We start from the raw sequence: 20,465 nt of genomic DNA on the forward strand, positions 1-20,465 counted from the left end.
CATTACCTAAAGTACTAAGAAGAAATTAGGATGTTTTTTACATATTGGATCTAGTAAACTCAGATTGTGTTAAATGAAAGTCAGTCTTAGTAAAACAAAGTAAATCACTCTGTCTTTTTAGATCAACAAGTATTTATTCTTCATTTTCTGTCTTGTGTGGCGAATTTGATTAAAAACTTAAGACATTCAAGAGTTGGAGCTAACACCGATAAAAACCAAGACACCTTGAATTTAAGGAGATTAATAATCGAATATTCTCCTCTAAACACATTTGACTAGCAATAGTAGAGTGCATTTTCAATTTTCATTAACAACTTGTTTGGATGGTTGTTACATATTGTATTGTATCGTATTATTACTTTAAATATAATATTTATTTTGATTGTTACTTAAATTTTATTGTATCGTATCTTTAAATTCATGATTATGTAATGACGAAAAGTGCCACTTTATGACACATCGTTTCCTTGCTTTTTCCTCTCATCTTGCTCTTCCTTATTATTAAATAATCATATTTTATTCTTTACCCTATTCTTTTTATATAATAGACGTAATAACAATCCAAACAAAAGTTGTAATGAAAGGCAAGCATTAACAATCAACCAATACTAATTAAGTACGTCTCATCTCCATATTAGCTGGGTGTGGGTCACATATATCCTCTGTTTTCATAATTCTGTATTCAGGTTTAACATTACAACCCGATTAAGACAAATGCATATTTAACTTAATTACTCCATTTAGAAGATCCAATTAACAAAATCCCAAAATTAGCATAGTTGGAAACAAAGGCTCTTCCCTTAATTCTGCCTAGATTTCATCGGAGCGTTGCAATTAAACGACCTTCATTGATCTCATCTCCCTTTCATTCCCACCTAGCAACTTTCTCCGTTCGATGGGTTCTCTCGCCTTCAATTCCGTCGCCGCCACCACCGCCAATTTCCGTCCGTCCGCCGCCGCACGCTCCTCCGTCCGCAGCCAACTCTCGCATCTCCGCCTTTTCCCTTCCCTATCCGCTCCCTTACAATACCGATGGTCCTCTTCCTCTTCTCCCGCCTTTTTAGGTACATCACTCCCCATATTTCTGCCACATTTTACGTGTTTTATATGTGTGTTGATGGATAATGTGATCGTGATATTATAATCAGGTGTAAGAGCTGAGGTGGCGGCTACCGAGCAAGCTGGAGTTGATGGTGCCGCAAAACTGGAAGCTCCCGTCGTTGTTGTTACCGGAGCTTCTAGAGGAATCGGAAAGGCCGTTGCTTTGGCTTTGGGAAAAGCTGGTTGCAAGGTCATTATTCGTTCATTCATCCATCATGTTCCATTACTACCGCAATATTAATTTTCAGATAATTTTGCATTTATCTACTTAATCGCCTTATGAGGTTTTGGCTTACTGTCTTGTTATTGTTAGATAAATCTAGGACCCTTTGGCCTTGAAATTGCGAGTAATTTGGAAAAAATCTCTTGCGCACTCTTCCAACCCACTTGATATTTTGTTGTCAGGTCCTAGTGAATTATGCGAGATCTTCAAAGGAGGCAGAAGAAGTTTCCAAAGAGGTCTGTGTTCCTTTTTCCAGTAAAAATTAGGTGTCATTTTGTTGCTTTACTGCAAATTTGGTATGATATGAGTTGAGCGTGAATCACGAAGTGATATTCATATAGCAGACCCATCACCTCAACTTGTTTGGGATTGAGGCATACTTGTTGTTGTACTAACAAACAACAACAACAAACCTAGTATAATCCCACAAGATAGTTGTTGTTGTACTAAATCCCTCCAATTCCAAGTGATATATTTGTCTTTTGTGGTTGAAAGTTGAGGCCATGGAACTGTATGTCTGACTTCAGAATGATGTTTGGAAGTGTATTTCTACACTTCTTTCACCATCCTGAGTGCTCAATGGTCCATATTGGGGTGGTCACTTCTTTTTCTTTTTCTTTTTTGTTTCTTTTGGGGAAAATATGAGTTGACAGACCACAGCAAGCAACTTTCATCCACTAACTACACTAACGCAAAATTCAAATTTATAAGTTGGATCTCTTTCTTTAAGATCTGAAACCCTCTTCTCCTAGCTGTTGGCCTTCTTGTTTGTCTTCTACATTCGTAGACCTGAAGTGAAATATGAATCTCCAAGTCGTTGGAGGAATTTCTGCATGTTGGGTCAGTATCAAATCTTAAAAAGCTGGACTCTATCACTCGACCTATACTGTGAGGCATGAAAGATAATACTCCAACAACACCATAAAGTGGGAAAGCATGACTCAAAACACCATAAAGTTGGAATGCATGTGGGATCTAGTTTTCGAAGCATTTCTGGCGGATGACTTAGAAATAGTACTAACATTAGCAGTGCATAAAATAGAAAATACGGTGTATCTTTACAGAAAGCTTACAGTTATTTATTGTTCTTCTATTTTTGATAACTCTTATATCGTTTCAAGTAATTCGCTTTAGATGGTAATAAAAAATATTTACAACTGTTTATATATGCTGCACTTGGTCTCCTACCAACTCTTAAGCTCTTCTCCCTGCCTTGAAGCATCCTCTTGGTCTTTCCTTTCCATACAGTTCAAAAAAGGTGACTAGCTTTCCATGCTACTTTCATCTTGGTTTATGTTGCTCGGACTCTCTAAAAATGTCGCCGGATCCTCCAAAAGTAGTGTATTTTTGGAGGATCCGACACGGGTACGGCAGCATTTTGGAGAGTCCACGCAATATAGAATTCTTGGTCCCAAGGTTCCTTACTTCTAGCTTACTATAATCTCTAGCATTCTCTTTGAAAATGCCTAATAGATGACAAATGAGGATAACATTGCCCAAAACTGTGAAGTTGCTCTACAATGTAATGCCATTGATCTTCATCTTTCCCTCTCATCTTTGATTCTCTGAAAAAAGGAGTTCTGCTTAATAGTGGTCGTCAATTCTCCATCTTAGAGTACAACTTCTGGTAATAGTAGGTTATGTCTTCTCTAATCCGCTTTGCCTGAAAGTTCTGACCATCCGTTGATTCTTTTTTATGTAGTTGTATCTCCTGTAAATATTGGCCGTTATTATCTCCTTTCTTAGCCAGATGCTTGTATTTTATCTCTGAATCCCTTCTTGTGCCACAAGCAACCTTCCCAGCTGACCTTTTAATTATTCTCTTTGAATTTCATCGGCTTTCAATATAGTTTTGTTGATATCTTTTTTTGAGAATGGTAACATACTATATAATTGTAGCACAAAAGGCTGTGCTAAGGCCATATATACAGATATCAAAAAGAACAAAAACCAGGGCTATCTTCTATCTCCTACTATGGTGATCCTATGATATCTATCATTGAATCTACATCATGTACAAAATCTTCCTTACACCAGAAGTGAAACAAAAAAAGACAGTTCATCTTGATCTTCTCTAAGGAGTTGCTGTTTCTTCAAAACATCTACTGTTTCTTTCCGTCCAAATGGTCCACCATATATACCCAGGGATAGTCTTCCACCACTTTTTTTGTTTGATCAGGTCTCCAGAGAAATTCCAGCAAGCAAAGTAGCTCCACTTTGCTCCTGGGCAGGGCCCATGACAGTCCTTTCATACTGAAAAATAGGTGTTCTAGAGCTCTAGCAAACTGACAGTTAAAGAATAAATGGCTACTGCTTTCAGCCTCATTTCCACATAGATAGCACCTTGAACACAATGGCATACCTCTTCTCATCAGATTGTCTTGTGTTAGACAAGCATCCCTGGCTGCTAACCATACAAAACAGGCTACTTTAGTTGGTAAGCTTGCCGTATTATTTTCTAACTCCACAGCTGAGTTTGCTGACCCTGGTTGAGCAGTTTGTATGCTGAGTTCACTACAAAAGATCCATTACTATGCCTTGTCCATTTAACCCTATCCTCCTCCGCTGTAGTCCCCTTGTACTGATCAAGAGCATTCAGAACTTCAGTGAATCTAGGCAGTTCCCAGTCATTTAGCTCTCTTCTAAAGTTAAAAATCCATCCCTGTTGGTCCCAACTGTCTTCCACTGTGACTTCAGGATTCAGACTCAAATCCTTCAAGCCGGTGAAAAGGTCTTTCAGAGGTCCATGTCCTAGCCAACTTTTGTGCATTAAAATTAGGTAACAGTTTCATTTAAATTATTTTCTGGTGTGTGGCAACTTTTGTGCTGTTTTCCTGCCAACAACTGAAAATGATGCCATATGTCACTTAGAATTACTGGAGATTTGTTAGGTTTAAAATGATTGAGCTCCACTCAGATTTGGGTCCTTACAAACCAAGCTGTTGCTCCTTGTATTTCACCTCCACAATTATTATATATAATCATGATAGGTATTGTAGCAAGTAAACATCAGTTTGCTAGAAATCAGAAAACCAGAGTAGTAATACCTCTGAAATTGCAGAAATTTAAGTAGGAAATTCTTGTTTGGACTTTAATAGGACCTGTGGCAAATACATCATATATACTTGGATGCCTTAAAGGATACTCTCAGTTCTACATCTTCTGAAGGGGAGAGCAAGGTCTCCTATAACTTCAGACACTGGTAAGCCATGGACAAAGTGGTTCTGCTCTCTGTATTTTAGATAAAATTCAGAATTGTTCTGATGAGAAAATAGCTAGCAATTAATCTGATGAGTTCATATACTGAAACCCAATAGTGCTGTTAGAATACCTTTTTGGAGCACTTGTATTGATTACTGTCTTTTTCACGAAATGCTGAGTAGTCTTGACAACCAAAGTCATATGGAGATATCTCGTGCCAGTTAGGTCATGATACTTGCTTTGTTTAATTTGTACTACCAGAAGGTTGGTTGTTCTTGTATTTAGTAGCTGATGCTATCAAATATTTCAAGACTAAGTTTTTATTTTGCGCGTAATGGTAGTAATGGTTAAATACTTGTTTGATGAATGATTTCCAATTCTTTTGTTAAGTGCTATGTAGAATGTTAACACTACCTGAAGGAGTACTTGTTTCAACTAGCAATCTGATAACAGCGATAAGGTTCATCTGTAGGCCGTTTTACATCTTCCCCGAAATTAATTTTAATTTCCTTTCTTGTTGGCAGATTGAATCATGTGGTGGCCAAGCGATGACTTTTGGTGGTGATGTTTCAAAAGAAGAAGATGTAGAATCGATGATGAAAACCGTAAGCAAACTCCTTTCCTGGTGAAACTAGTTTTATATGTATCTTACTGCAGTTGTTTCTGGATAATTTCACCTTGTAAGGATCATGCATGCAGGTGGTTGATCGATGGGGAACAGTCGATATCTTAATAAATAATGCAGGTTCACAAAAGTCATACTGTCTTGAGTTAGTTTATTAGAATGACCTCTCAGTAATTGTCTTGTTCTTCTTTCCAGGTATAACGCGTGATACGTTGTTGATGAGAATGAAGAAATCTCAGTGGCAGGAGGTTCTCGACTTGAATCTTACTGGAGTGTTCCTCTGCACGCAGGTCTATACAGTTGCGGTGTTTTTAATTCGACTTGAACCTGAGTCTTTTTCAAAGAAGACATTTTTTATGAGAGATCTTTTTCCTTGTTGCAGGCTGCCGCTAAAATTATGATGAAGAAGAAAAGGGTAAATTATTTGCGCCTTCCCTATTGCAATTCATGGAAAAATGATATAGTCTGGCAAGGTTAAAGTTTTAGCTAATTGCTGCATAAATTACCAACCCACTGTTTGATTTGTGCCTTTCAGTCAATTTGAAGCTGTATTTATTCATACAAATCATCAAAGCATTCTTTTATATTGTTCCATATACTCCAGAATTTTATCTAGAAGCCTTCTCTAAATTTTTGTAGGGGAGAATAGTCAACATATCCTCTGTTGTTGGTTTAGTTGGCAATGCTGGGCAAGCCAACTATAGTGCAGCAAAAGCAGGAGTGATTGGATTAACTAAAAGTGTCGCAAAAGAATACGCCAGCAGGAATATAACTGTAAGTGCTCCTTAATCCGACTGATTATTTACTCCTGTTAGTATTTTCTCTTAATATAAGCAACCTTGAGACATATGAATGTCAACTAGAAAGGAATTAGTTCTTTTCTACAAGGACAAGCTACTGACTATTTAACCACAATCTTTGTTTTTCATCAGGTTAATGCTGTGGCTCCTGGATTCATTGCATCAGATATGACTTCTAAGCTAAGTGATGACATTGAGAAGAAAATTTTGGCTAGCGTTCCCTTAGGTAAGGGCTAATCTCCTTAAGACTATGATTGACAACTGTTTGATGCGCAGGACTGTTTGATGCGACGCTGTCCTGCACATCAAATATGGAAACATATAGAAATTGACTTCTTAGACAACTGATTAAGTGGCTGCTGTGCGAGTGTTTGGAGATTTTTTGAAATGTTTGCGAAAATTATTCAAACATATTTTTTGTAATAAGCTCTTGCAAGTTGAGAAACTCAAAAAAGGGTGTTTTTCAACTTGCATTAGGGTAGGTTGTCTACCTTACATCCCTTGGGGTGCGGCCCTTCCTCGGACCCTGCGTGAATGTAGGATGCCTTGTGCACCGGGCTGCCTCCCTTTTTCCATTGTTTATTGTTTAAATAAGAAAAGTATTATCTCACCGTTTATTTATAGGAATCTGTCAGTAAAACAACTCTGGAATACTTTAAAATTATTGGTATTTTGTTTGTTGGAAGGCTGGGACATAATTGAATAACACTCATGGATCAAGATATTCAATTGATCAGATAAGTTTCTGAGTAAAGAGATTGTGTTGTGATGCATAAATCTGCTCGTTTTGGTGTGAGGTTTGGAAGTGTCACTACGAGTATTTTTTTCTGTATTCAGTATGAAAGTTAATGATATTTCACTTCTGATTGACTATGATCAGTAAGATCAACAATATCAGTAATTTGTTTTTTTAAACTACTAACAAATTTTGTTGCAATGACAGGAAGATATGGTCAACCAGAAGAAGTTGCTGGATTGGTGGAATTCCTTGCACTCAGTCCTGCAGCCAGCTATATTACTGGACAGGTATTAAAATCATATCTCACTCTATCCTCGCTTTACTAAATATATTTTTTTCTCGTTGACACAATATTTATAATAGCGTTTATTGTCCTTGCAGGTTCTTACTATTGATGGTGGAATGGTTATGTAGAAATTTTCAGCTTCCCCGTTGTGTCTCCTTGTCGTGGGTGTGATTAAAAGGTTGATTGATTATGCCATGCTGTAGGTATAGGTCACTCTGTCCTATCGAGAAGGGTAGACTCAGTAGTAATATCATAGGAGCAGACGGCTTCCTTTTTTCTTCCTCTTTTCTGGTTTAGCTTGTTAGCTTTTCCCTAACTAGGGGATAAAATTTTGTAAAGAGTTGGCAGGCTTTTCCCGTTATTTTTGTCGAACTGTTGCAGAAGCAAAAATTGGGTCTTGGATTGGACGTTAGATATGTTCCGCACCATTTGTTGTTTGACTTTATTAACAAAACGTGAAATTTTTGGACGGAAAAGCCAAGGAATCCTTTTAACAACATTTTTCTTTTACTTATCGCTGCAATCTAGTACTAAACTATGTAATCATGCATCTGCCTAGCGCTAGCCACCCCCTAGTACTTTCACTGGACATATAACCAACTCACGCCATTCCAACTTCTACACGAGCAAAAGAATCTGGAATATAAATATAAGATGGCTGGCTATATTGGCCAGACCCCACAACCAAGTCTTCTGAAGAAGCATCCAAACTGGCATCAATTACAGGGAGACCCAAAGTCAATAAAAGCTCATGCTTCTCATTTGTGGACTCCCAACCCTATTTCTTCCAGTTATACCAAATCACCACGCAAGGATTCAAAAGAAAATCACCCGCTCCAACTTGTCGATTGGCTAAAGTATTAAAGGCGACATTAATCAATCTCTCCTTCCTCCGGATCATTCGATACGGCAGGAACGCTATGTGGTTCAGTTTCTTCTTCCCCCTCGTCATCCTTTATATATAATCCTAGTTGCTCCAACGGATTACTATTTGCCTTAAATTTGAAACTGCCAAGAACATTCTCAGAATGACCAGGACTCGTTTCCTCAATGAAGCTCTCTAACTGTTCATCTGGAGCAGCTTTAAACAATTCCAGATCCTCCAAAAATCGACTGTTCTCATTGATTTCAACAGTCTTCTCCATCTGCGAACATGTGATTTATGAGTTAAACAGTGACAGTAAAAGATGATCCCGATGAATCCACCTCATCTGTCTTTACCTTCTGGAGTGCCTGACGGGCAGCTTCTCTTTCAAGTTCTCGTTTCCTTTTGGCTTCTGCAGCAGCTTCTGCATCGGCTCTTCTACGAGCCTCTTCGGCAGCCTTAGCTTCCGCTTGTAAGCGAGCTTTCTCTGAATAAGCAGATAAAAAAATAAAGCGGTGGTTTCAGAGATGTCATCGTGGAATTCCGTGCATGCTAACAACAAAAAAAACAAACCTTCACGCCTTCGCCTTTCAAATTCCTCTCTCTCAAGCTTTAGCCTTTCAGGGTCCCGCACTTCACCCTAAAATCATAAAAACATTCTTTAGCTAAACAATAGGACACCCTGGATGAATGGAACTAAAGAATCTAACTTAACACAGGCAACAGCAAGTAAAGTTTGACAGACCTTTTCAAGGCTCTTCTCCTGAGCTTTTAGTATGATATCCGCAAACCGACCTCTTAACAAAGCTGCGCGGTAAAGCTTCTCAGGAGAGACTTGCCTCTCAGGTTCAGCACTCTCCTCTAAAAGGTTACAGCACAGGATGTGTGAGATGATGCTGCAAAACTAGTACCAGACATTTTCTTCATCTATTACCATTGCTTACCCTCTCGATGATCATCGGGCTCAGCAGAAATGGACTTTTTCTCGGAAGTCAGCAGGTCAGCCAGGGAATCTGTATGACACAAACATAAACACAAACACTATCAGCACACATACTGACCAAATATAGCTATCAAAATCTTCCCACTACCCACAGATTTAAAGAAAAAAAAGCAGCTATGACAATCATGATATTTGATTCCACAGGTTGACAACCTCTAGTCTCTGGAAGATCAAGCTCATCTTCCTGCTCGGTTCTCCTCCATGAAGCCGCTGTTGCCTGCGGAAGAACAAAACGGATTTAGAAGGCAATAGAAGGCATAATAATTATCAGATAAGAGAACCACATAAATAATAAAATTAGGCTACAATATTCACACCTTCTGAACAGTTTTAGGAACTGAATCTTTACCAGCATCCGATTCATCACCAGATGAGCTTCCGGAATCTGTACCAAAGAAAGACAAATGGTAACAGTTTTAGGAAGTAACGATACATAGCGCCTTAAGTTCACAGTAAATATGGCAGTCAAGACAATACTAACATTCCAACAGTCCAGACTTCATATAAAAGCAAAACCATTCCAGACAAATAAGAACTGTTGAACCTTCTAACATGCACTTTGAAAGGCATCTATGGCTATTCGAACTAATTCTCTCCATTAATACGGAGCGTAAACAATCTAACCCGTTGCTGGACAAAGTAACTCTTTTTTCTTGGGGGGTGGGGGGTGGGGTGGAGGGGGGATTAAGTGAATCTTAGACAAGTACACATCTGATTTTTTTAATACTTTGGCTATATCCTCCCAAATAAGAGAAAAATGAGAAAAAACAAGCAAATGACGGGCATCACAATCTCTATTCAAATATATTTCTGAAATCTATTTAGCAAAAGGACATTAACCAATAGGATTAGAATATGATAAGAGGTATGGTCCAGGCACATACACATTTGAGCATATAACAAAATTTGTCACCATAGGAAGTTCACACAATAATTCAGAATAGAAGATTTAGAAACAAAGTTTAGAATCTAAAGGCCATAGCAAATAAAGCATGATTTCGTTTTGAAAGACAAATACACTTCAATTTCAAGCTCTTCAGCCAAAAAATCACACTCACTACTATCTCTTTATACATCTACATCTGCCAACTTGTGCAACAATAAATTTTGATGACAGAAGGCAATCAAGCATCAAACTTCTAACTAACACTTTATATTCATAGTAATTGAAAGTTCAAATAGTTACCGCAGATAACTACGTAATACTGTCAAGACTCATTGTCATTCATATAGCATGCTAAAGAGCTCTAACTTACTTAAACGTCAAACTTATAGTTATATCTGGTTCAGCCAATTTTATACAACAGGGAGACACCACACCACACTCTCACGCCCAAGCTCAAAAAAAGGGAGATGAAACCCAAGAGAACATACCATATCAAAGTAATATCAAGTTAAGAATTTTTCATTACCTACATTACCTAGCTAGCCTGCAGGACAAATTCACAAGGACTTTCTATTACCTAGCCAGAAGAAATACTACATTTTCGCTGGCCTACTGACTTATCATGACAGCAGCAAGGTGCTTCAGTGTCAAAATGTCAAAGTACTAATGCCAAGTTTTATTTCTTATTCACAAAAAGGTTCGGCAGCATGAAAGAGCAAGGGGGAGCAGAAAGCTTCTAAGCTTCACATGGGAATGACTCAAGTGGTAGAGGTTCAAAGCAAGATGTTTCTTTAATCAAGAAAAAGAAAAACTGCTGAGCAAGATGTAAAATAAACTTCTTTGTAGAAGTTGATTTCTCAAATAGAAAGAGCAATCCAGTTATTTCTCTCAATGTTTATGTTTATCTTCTTTCTTATTTGTATTACACTTTGACACCTTTCTTAAATTATAATTCAGAATAGTGAAACATCCTACCATAGATATGTCATTTCTACAAGATGCTGCTACTATAAGCAAAAAGTGATACCTTTTGAGTAAAGTCAATATAAACATGCATTTGATGAGTAGTATTTAACATAAAATTAACACCCTATTCCGTAGGTCATTCATTTATGCACCAAAAGTTTCTGTCATTGCACCAGTCCATTCTTGAACTCCTCTGATTTCCTTCTGACATTTTACGCCTCCTATTCCCACAATTAGTTTGATCTCGTAAATTATCACCATATTTACATTAACCATAAAAAACACCTCCATCTTGGATATAAGAATATCCCAGCCACATTAACCTTCTGATACCCTATTTACTTCAGAACACAATATATATATATATATATATATATATATATTTTGAAGTCTGGAAAAAGTTCGAAAGCCGCCAATGTCATATTTTGCTGAAAACGAAAAACAAGCAGGATGCAGTAGACCTCTCCTTGTGCTTAAACTGGAGCATGGTAGCCTCTAATAGTTTGGTTCTTGTGACAAGATCTCTGGAAATAGTTCCAAAACGTGCGTAGAAATGTCAAAGAGAGGGAGAACAGTTGCAGTGTACATATGGAGTCAATGGTAGGTTTGATGATGGAGGGAGAACAGGACAGGATCTTTTTTTTGGCTGCTCGCACTACCCTCCCCAGACCCCACCTTGTGGGATTACACTAGGTTTGTTGTTGTTGTTGCTAGCACAATTCTATGCACAAACACTTCAGACTCTAGGCATCGAGAAATTACTCAAGATATCAGCATTTACAAATTAAGGTGGGAGGCAATTGTAAGAAATACAGTGGTTGTAGATTCTATCATCAAACCAATTAGAAAAACAGGGGCATACAGGTCATAGAAAGAATGAGCAACAATATAAACAAACATCCTCTCTTATTTTTTCCTTTTGATAACCAAGAAATCCCCAACGGTCATGTGGCACACAATTTCAGAACTCAGTGGATAACGGGCCTTCCCCTCTACCCTTCTCCACCCCATCCTCTGGTTAACATACGGAAACCAGCTAAAAAGATCTAAATATCAAACCCCTAGACCGACCCATGGATGAAACTCTAGTGGAATAAATGAATAAATTAGTGGATATCAAGTATGTAACGCATGCAGACTTTTCCTGAAAATGCAAAAACAAGTCAAAATAAAGGTCATAACTGAAGTACTTCTCTTCTCGGGTGTCCCATTATGGGACGAGACAGTGAGCATGCATGGATAAAAGGAACAACTTCTTATTATTTACAATGAACAAAATTAGTAATAAACATGCAAAAAGGTCACAAGTTAGGAAAACGTTCTTAATAGCACGAACCACAAGATGAAGAGTCAGAATCACTACTCGAACTACTTGAACTACTGCATTTATTGCTCCTGCGAGCTCTATCCTTCTCAATCTCCACAGGTGGGAAGCTTGAAGCAGGTGGATCATTCCCACCAATATCCACTTCCTCATCTGCCGGATCATTTCCTGTATAAAGAACGAAAACACAAAAAAGGGAAAACGGAAGAAAAAAAGAAAGACCAAAGGATCAGAAACCAGAAACTCTGGCAAACATACTATATCAACTGAAAAGCTCAAATTCTTCACATCTACGGATTAAACTCACCTTTGCACGGTTGCATGGATGAATTGCTGAATCCAGACTCATCGTGAAGCTGCAGAACAACAAAAAATATGACATTATAATTTGCACAAAAGGAGGATTTACTACTGTAATGTAGCATATGAAGTAACACATTAGGTATCCACATAACTGTATTTACCTCCATCTCACAGGGTTCACCTTTTGCCTGCTTTTTCTGTTTTTCCAGTAGATACTCATCCAAAAGCTTCCGTAGCTCGTACAAGATATCATCATTAAGAGCATCAAGATCAATCTCGATCTCGTCTTCACTGACTTGACTTCCATTGAAGCTTTTTTCTCTCAAGAAATCAATTATATTTTCAGGTAATTCAGCCAGTAAAGCTTCAATCTCGGCAGTGAGTTTATGCTTATCAGCATCACTCATGACTCGCTTTACGGGCTCTGGTGTAACCTTGTTGTCCAGCGGAGCAACTTTCTTTTTCTTTGAAGGCGGCATTGCTAGAGGAGTATCAGTTTCAGTTTCTAGGATAACACTCGACTTAGAAGGTAAAGGTTCCTCTTCTATTATAGGAATCTTCTTTTCTAAGGGTTTCCATCTAACCTCGAAAAATTTACTAAGTGTTTGAGCCATGAAATGAACATCATTTCCTGGCGGATTATATGTCATTGCATTTTTAAAAGTGAGCCTCACATCTGCGGCAAACTGTAAAGGGCTCAAATATTCTCCGGAATGTAACTTTGATTTGACGGTCCCTAGGTCCATTGGTTGCTTAATAACAGTGAAATAGTCAGGGATTTTTAACTTTACGACATCAACTGGAGTATTAAAGACCCAACCATGCTGATGTGACATCAGTCGGTTTAGCAGTGTCTCACACTGTTTCATCAACATGACAGTGCTGGTATCTGAAGGGACGGCCGTTTTCATTGGCTTAGGCCGCTTAGCTCCTGATCCTTTAGTAAGAGGTCCATTTCTTCCCAGCGCAGCCTTTTTCTTCCCAGGAGGCACCACTGCTTCAGTCAGATACTTCTGAGATATCTCCGATCCTGACCTCCTCTGCCCATCGGTGCAATTCTGAATATCGCTAGCAGGTGAATGAACTGAAATATTAGAGTCGACAGAAGCAATCTTCTTCTGCAGTGCCCTGATTTGTTCAAGTTCATTCCTCAACCTAATTCCCAAACCTCTTCTCTCAGAATGTGACATCTTGGACAATGACATTACTTGAATAGGTACACCAAATCGATCATAACCATCAGCATTCAAACAAAAGGATTTCCTTTTAGGTGCACAAGAGTCTTCCGAAGCAGTCCTTTCAGTATCAACCCGTCCTGAGCTCCCAAAACCCTCCGATTCTGCCATTGTCTCAACAGCATTGCAAAAATCTGGCACAATCCTAGAAGCGTAACCCTTAAAAACCTTGCGAGATTTTCCCATCATATCACCTGAATCCTTTTTAAACAACTTCTTGGATTCTCTCTGCCCAATGTAATCTATTGGAACAGTAGGTGCCATGTGGATAACCCCCCAAGTCTGCACATATCAACTATTTCTTCTCAACATTTTGATCCCCTCAAATTACACACAAACACGCCAAGTCGACAATTATGTAAGATATCAATAGCATTGGTATATGACAACTTTCACCATTTCGCGCAATGCAGAGTTCAATTAATTCGTCGTTTTCCCCTTTGTTCAAGATCCAGATTTAAGACTTGCCTTGTGATAGCTCAGAATATATTCACATTCATTTCCTGTATAGTAACTCAATCACAGAATTCTGATTTATTCTGGGTTATGAAATTAACGAATTGGGAATAAATAAAAGAATAACAGATTTAGAAAAACCCTAACCTCAAATCAAATTCCCTTCATTCAGAGACAACCCCTAAAGAAAAAGATCCTAACTTTTAATTAAAGCCCTAATTTTTTTAAACTAAAAGGATAAATTAAGACAACCCAAGAAGAATCCAATTGAAAACCTGGATCTCCGCAGATAAAGGCCTGAGATCTTATCGGTTCGGGTCGACCTACCAACCCTAATCAAGGACCAAACCCTAGAAGGTAAAACCCTTCTATGCTTACGCTTGTGAGTTGCGAAATAAATATATAAAGGCACACAAGATTTGGAAAAGAGGAAAAGCTAACGCTAGAGAGAGAGATGAAATGAAATATATAAAGAGAGAGAGAAAGAGAGAAAGAGAGAAAGAGAGTACTTACGAGATTGTCTTGTTGGGTCTCTTGATGCCACCCCTCTACTTAAAGGTAGTAATTTGCAGCCCACCCTAGCCCGCCGCTCGTTAACTAATCTAAACCGTCTGTTTTTCCTGTTTATTTGATCGGACGGTTGACCGTCAGATTCAGACTCGCGGCTATGATTGTTATTGGCCACTCTTTTCAGATCTGTCAAATTGTTTTCCAGTTGGGTTAATATATCAATCTTACGCGGCAATCATTCATTTAAGAGGTACTCTATATTTCACGCGCGCCGAAGGAAAATGTGTTACACTTGTAATAGCATTTGTTTGGTTATTAAGGATCAATATAGTTTAGGCAAAACCAAAATTAAATTTTCGAATTTAATTTTTATATATTTTGGTTTTCAGTTTGGATTTTCGAATATCCATCCGAAACTTGTATATCTTATATTTAGATCAACACATTAGACATTAGTCCATATACCTTGTATTAAGTGTAATACCCTACAACTTTTTAGATTTTATTTATGTCCATAATACTCCCTCCGTTCCAGTTTATGTGAACTTATTTCTTTTTTGGTCCGTTCAAAAAAGAATGACTCTTTTCTAAATTTGGAAATAATTTAACTTAAGTTTTCAATTCTACCCTTAATGAGAAACTTTTATAATCACACAAATATTTTGGACCCCTTTTTGATTTGTTTATGACCACAAATTCTAAAAGTCTTCATTTTTTTCCTTAAACTCCGTACCCAGTCAAACAGATTCACATAAATTAGAACGGAGGGAGTACTTTTTAGTTACACATATTTTTACTATGTTTGGACATGTTAATTCTCAAGCCCTTATTTGTTGCTAGGAATTTCACTTATAATTATTTCATTGTTTGCATGAATACTTATTTGAATGATTGTAGTGAATTGTATTATGTAGGAAATCTTACATTAATATTTAATTTAGATGTTAACTTTTGTAAAAAGAAGAAGAAGAAGAAGCAGCAGCAGCTCAACTTATATACTTAAATTTGAAAACTCAAAATAACAAAATGATTAATCCGAAATTGAATTTGAAAAAATCGATCATTCCAAGCTTTTTTGGATTGGATTTGAATTTTATAAATTCAAAAATCCAATACGATATTTTCATATCCAACCTGAACTATCATAATGCCCGTACCTAGTAATAAATTTTAAATTTGTGACTTTAAATATATAATAATATTTATATTGTCATAAAAAATTCATTAAGGACAGAATAAAAAAAATGAAATTAATTTTTTAAATCAAAAAATCTATCATTCTTTTTTAAATACATAAAAAAAATATAGTATCACATAAATGGAAACACAAGAAATGGATGAAACTAAATTTCATTAAGGATAGAATGAAAAATATGAAATTAATTTATTCAAATCGAAAAATACATATTTTTAAGAAATGGATGAAACTCGCGAGTTTACAATTGAGTTTTTGTCAGCGAGTTGTTGCCACTTCATGCTTGAGAAGAGGGGTTTGGCCGTTGGCGTGAATGTGAACGCCGTACAATTTCGGAGGCTGGTAGATATTTGACCATTTACCGCCATGTGACGCTGCAAGTGGGTCCAATGTAAGTTGCCACGTGCGCCAATTTTTACTAAAACCCACTTACTGTTTGTGAATTCCGCCGCCAGCATTTGTCTTGGACTTTTTATGTTCAAATTAAGGTTTGTTCAATTGAGGAAAAGTACATTATGGGCCGGGCCTCGAATGTTTCTATTCTTGTAAACAAACGTTTTCCAGACCCAATCTATGAACGAATTAGTGATGTAGTTGCTTGTGCGTGTAAAGTGTAAATTGTTTATCCGTAAAACGGTACAGTTAAATTTGTTATGTGGTTTATACAAGCGAACTGATTTGATCCAAAATGATAAACAAATTGGATTAAAAATAAGACTTAGCGTTGAAATCAAAGGGAATGGCAGGCCTGGCTCCGGGAGCGATGCTTCCGAGGATAGAAATAAGGGCAATATAAAACAGAAAGTAAAGTTGTATTATTTAGCTTGAGAATAGAATGTAGCATAAGTTTTGCCAAAGATTTCGTCCCTCTACAATGGTTGTTGAAATTGCTATTTAAAGCTATACCTAGGAAACAAGATCCTAAGATCAAGCCCCCTCTTAAATGTCAATAAAGGGGGTCATTGATGAATGTGTAACGACATGCCATGAATACAAAAATTCTCTACAATGGCTGCCTATTTAATACTAGGGAATATTCTTCATTAAATATCATCTGGTGACAAACATTCAACCTGCTCACGTTGATTATGCACCATTCGGGGCCTATCCGATGTCAACTGTAGCTATTGTTCCCGGTATTAGTTCTTACTTGATTTTTCTTCTGCATCATTTGATTATTTAATATAAATCGAGTTTACCCTATATAGATAGTCCCTCTACTTTTCGGTGGCATATCTTTGTGTCACCGGGAAGTTGGTAAAGATCCCTTTCCTGGCGGGAAATCTTCTAAAAACCTTCTGAACATTCTCCGACGCTTGACAAGACGCATGTCTTCTCACATTTAATACCCCGAACACATATTGCCCCACGATTCAGCAATATTTTTTGCCGGTTCTCGAAGCAATCATGACCACGATTTTAGCCGTCTATATCTTTACTTATACTCATCATTTTACCTCTTTAACTTCTAAAATTTAATACGTTCTTTTATCCTCTTTGCACTTAACCTCCTTCTGCTTTCATCTCTCTCCGATTTTCTTCAAAAAAACTCTATCATATTCTTACTATTATGGTTTCTTTTACTGAATCTTTTAAGAACTCTAGTCTTCTCTTTGGTGGAGGCCCAAAGAGAAGCAAAGATAAAGAGGTTGATGTTATTGTTGATCCTCTTACGGTAAGCACCATCATACCCAAACACTTGAGCACCGTTAATGACTTCCAAGAGAACTTCCCTTCTACGAATCCTCGAACTTGGGCTGTTAGCAGGGATCCTTCTTCTATTCGCCCTTCTAGTATTCCTACTGTGAAGGAGGATTGTAACTTTCCAGTCCTAAACATCATTGCTCCTGACCTGGTGGAGCATGTTACATTCACCAAGAAAGGTTTTATGTATGTCTATACGTACCCTTTCACTTTGGGCCCATTTTCTTTAAGTGGGGGACTTGACCCCGTGATCTTGGAGTTATGCCACTGGTACCAGGTCTGCTTGGCACAAGTAGGCTCTTATGTGTGGCAAACGGTGGCTTGTTTGCGCCGGCTGTGCACGGAGACGGGGAAAACCCTAACTCTGGCACACATGATGAATCTTTACTCCCCCAAAATCTTTTGTGGGGGAGTAATAAATTTTAGTAAACGTGGTCACCATGCCTTACTTACCAGCATAGACGATGATAATGATTGTGGATGGATAGAGAGGTTTGTCATCATTGCTACTGGGGATATCACCCCGGCACACAACTCCATCTTTTCCTGAATTATGGAGTCGTTCACGTAAGTTTGTAATCTACTCATCTCTTTTTCCGTAAAAAGACTGTTCTCTGCCATTGCTAACCCTTTTATTTCCATTATTTTAGCTACTCGGTGGACACGACCAAGGGTTTAAGGCCTGGATCAATAGGTTCAGAAGATTCTGATATTACTACACCAAAACTCCGTCGGTGGAAGGAGATAGGCCCCAAATACTGGTGGAAGGCCAAGAACCACGGTAAACTGAGTCCTTCTACCTTACACCTCCATGTGTACATAATACAATTTACTAACCATATCCTTTTGTTTGATTCAGGACTCCCACGGGGCACTGTTACCTACCCCGAAGTCGAGGTTTTGGCCGATCTTGTGGACGCTGTGAGATTGCTGCAGGATGCTCTTACTCGGAGCGGTGCCCTTAGGGCTGCTTCCGATACAAGCGACCAAAAAGGTGACACTCTTCCTCGATTGGGGATAAAAATAAGAAAATATAGAAGGCCACACCTGAGCCAGTCGTGACCGTAATGGTCATTGAATATGCTGGGGAAGCTAGTGATGAAGAGGCTTCCATTCAAATGAGACAACTACCTTCATCAGCTCAACCAGATGCTCAATCGAGAGAGCTTTTAAAACTGACAGATGAAGAGGCCTAAGAACTATAGGGCGAGATGGATCTGGTAGATAATGCCAGCTCATACTATCTTGTCCCCGTTGTTGTTCGTGGTCCAAAGAGTTTGGGATCCGGACCTTTTCTGCCTTCAGTTAATGAGCAACCGATAATCAGCATTGCCCTTGTTGCAGCTGCTTCTCAACCTACAACATCAACGACTTCACGCCCCTCTACACAGCTGCTCCTATGCCACCAGCATCCGTTGCATACCCTCTACCGTCTGCAAATGCCTGAGATGAGGGTGCTTCTCCTCCCTAGTCCCCCGACCACGGGAATTTGGGGCACAATTACTCACCCCCTTCTCCAGATCCCCGAGGAATGAGGAGTGTCACTCTCTCGGTTTCGAAAGGGTGCCATATGTTGTCCAGGTCGGTGAATCTTGCCAACTATATGAAGAAGCTGGCTTCAGATAAAGATAAAGATGAAGATACACTCTCTTTTCTGGGGAGTGCATATTGAACAACGCCATACACAATGCGGAAGTTGTACCGTACAAGTTCTCTTATTGTTTGTTCTTTGTTTATCTGTTATAATAGGTTTCTGACTTTGATATACATTTTGCATGCCAAATTCCTTACGTCTGAGGGCCTTCAGATATTGATCCTTGATAAATAAGGACTTATGTCCGAGCAGAATCAGTTATTGGCTGAGAGGGACCAACTTACTGCTCGTCTCCCAGTGCTGGAGGCAAAGGATACTGAGGCTAGTGAGCTTGAGGCTCGGTTGCAGCTAAGTGAGCAGGAAGTAATGGCCCTTAGCCAAGAAGCCAAGAAGCCACTCAGCTAAATATACAGTTTCAAGAAGCTAAGGCTAAGCGGGTTGAGGTTCAAGATATTGTGCTCGCTGCTGTCGAGCACGAGTTTGCCCCAATTGAACGAGTGAATAATTTTGAGGCAGCCTTAAACTCCAAAGCCGAAGAGGCTGTTGTTGCTGAGGAGAAGCGGGCCCAGATAGAAGAGAGGTTTTAAAAGATCATGGAGCAAAATCGAGTTCACATATCTATAATCCGTGATTTTGATCTTAGCCTTAGCGCCACAAGGTCCGAGTGGGATGGTCTCTAGGCCGAGGTTGACCAGCTTAAGTTAAAACTCTAGTTCCAAGAAGATTCCCTTATGTTTGGAAAGACATACGTTATGTATCATATAAGGAGAAAAACCTTGGAGGAGGCCAAAGTGGGCATCGTTGATATTTATGATGCAATTTCCAAGGCATGAGCGTTGGGGTTAACTGCTCGAGAATGTCTCCCGGCTAAGCCTGACACAATTGACTCTTCGAGTACCGGTTCCGAATATTGGGGAATCGAGGAGGAACTTGAAGGGAATGATGATGAAGGCCAAGATCTTGCACCGACGGTAGATCCGCCTACTTCTTCGGGGGAGGGAGGGGGGGCGTAGATGCCTCTCTCCCCTCGAGTTTAGGTGGCGATGAAGTTTAGATTTTTCCTCTTTTCTTTATTATTTTCCTTTGTTATTTTATACTTATGTCGTTTGTCATGTTGATAAATAAAGAAGACTTTTGTTTAGGTATCGCGCAAAGTTTATTCTTTTTGCGCCAAATTAGATAAGGCTTCGATTGTATTTTCGTTTGATAGCTTTTGGGTTCCAGGAATAAATTCTTCCAGAACCAACTCTTTACTATGAGGGTTTTATAAGAGAGGGCCCTCTTATGTTTGTGGTTCTCTTGAAGAGGACGTCTCATGTTCATTCCGGCATAAGTATTTAAAGTTTTCTGTTAACTTTCAAATGATAAAATCAACTCATCATTTGGACGAGAAATAAAATAAAAATAAAAGGACTTTATTTTATTCCTTCCATCTTCAAAATTACATAA

The 20,465-nt window shown here is 38.5% G+C and overlaps 2 protein-coding genes across 3 annotated transcripts; one reads left to right on the forward strand and one right to left on the reverse strand.

Annotated features, from left to right (window-relative positions):
• Positions 1–666: 666 nt before the first annotated feature.
• On the forward strand, positions 667–7,472 carry LOC104108676 (3-oxoacyl-[acyl-carrier-protein] reductase 4-like). The gene is made up of 11 exons (XM_009617769.4): positions 667–1,064; positions 1,149–1,291; positions 1,507–1,560; positions 5,050–5,130; positions 5,225–5,270; positions 5,346–5,440; positions 5,533–5,565; positions 5,790–5,924; positions 6,083–6,176; positions 6,894–6,976; positions 7,071–7,472. Exons 1-11 carry the CDS (start codon positions 896–898, stop codon positions 7,101–7,103), a joined length of 966 nt encoding a protein of 321 aa, XP_009616064.1. The 5' UTR covers positions 667–895; the 3' UTR covers positions 7,104–7,472.
• LOC104108675 (transcription factor GTE10-like) lies at positions 7,392–14,537 on the reverse strand. 2 transcript variants are annotated; one of them, XM_009617767.4, is made up of 10 exons: positions 12,484–14,537; positions 12,327–12,375; positions 12,032–12,187; positions 9,161–9,228; positions 8,997–9,060; positions 8,785–8,853; positions 8,586–8,701; positions 8,414–8,480; positions 8,197–8,327; positions 7,392–8,120 (listed from the first exon to the last, which is right to left on the reverse strand). In XM_009617767.4, the coding sequence occupies exons 1-10, from the start codon at positions 13,819–13,821 to the stop codon at positions 7,848–7,850; spliced, it is 2,331 nt and encodes a 776-aa protein (XP_009616062.1). In that variant the 5' UTR covers positions 13,822–14,537; the 3' UTR covers positions 7,392–7,847. The 2 variants fall into 2 exon arrangements, with proteins under 2 accessions (XP_009616062.1, XP_009616061.1); XM_009617766.4 differs by having other exon boundaries at positions 12,475–14,054.
• Positions 14,538–20,465: the final 5,928 nt, after the last annotated feature.

This window comes from Nicotiana tomentosiformis, chromosome 3, assembly GCF_000390325.3.
Source record: "Nicotiana tomentosiformis chromosome 3, ASM39032v3, whole genome shotgun sequence".
Classification (NCBI taxonomy): domain Eukaryota; kingdom Viridiplantae; phylum Streptophyta; class Magnoliopsida; order Solanales; family Solanaceae; genus Nicotiana; species Nicotiana tomentosiformis.

What these genes read in the sequence shown, in the direction of transcription:
- LOC104108676 (XM_009617769.4), top strand. Translation starts at nt 896, where the DNA reads ATGGGTTCTCTCGCCTTCAATTCCGTCGCCGCCACCACCGCCAATTTC. An exon ending in TAGAATCGATGATGAAAACC is followed by an intron (nt 5,131 to 5,224) that starts GTAAGCAAACTC and finishes TCATGCATGCAG; the next exon opens with GTGGTTGATCGATGGGGAAC. An exon ending in TATCTTAATAAATAATGCAG is followed by an intron (nt 5,271 to 5,345) that starts GTTCACAAAAGT and finishes TCTTCTTTCCAG; the next exon opens with GTATAACGCGTGATACGTTG.
- LOC104108675 (XM_009617766.4), bottom strand. Translation starts at nt 13,821, where the DNA reads ATGGCACCTACTGTTCCAATAGATTACATTGGGCAGAGAGAATCCAAG. An exon ending in TTCCTAAAACTGTTCAGAAG is followed by an intron (nt 9,061 to 9,160) that starts GTGTGAATATTG and finishes GTTCTTCCGCAG; the next exon opens with GCAACAGCGGCTTCATGGAG. An exon ending in CCCGTCAGGCACTCCAGAAG is followed by an intron (nt 8,121 to 8,196) that starts GTAAAGACAGAT and finishes ACATGTTCGCAG; the next exon opens with ATGGAGAAGACTGTTGAAAT.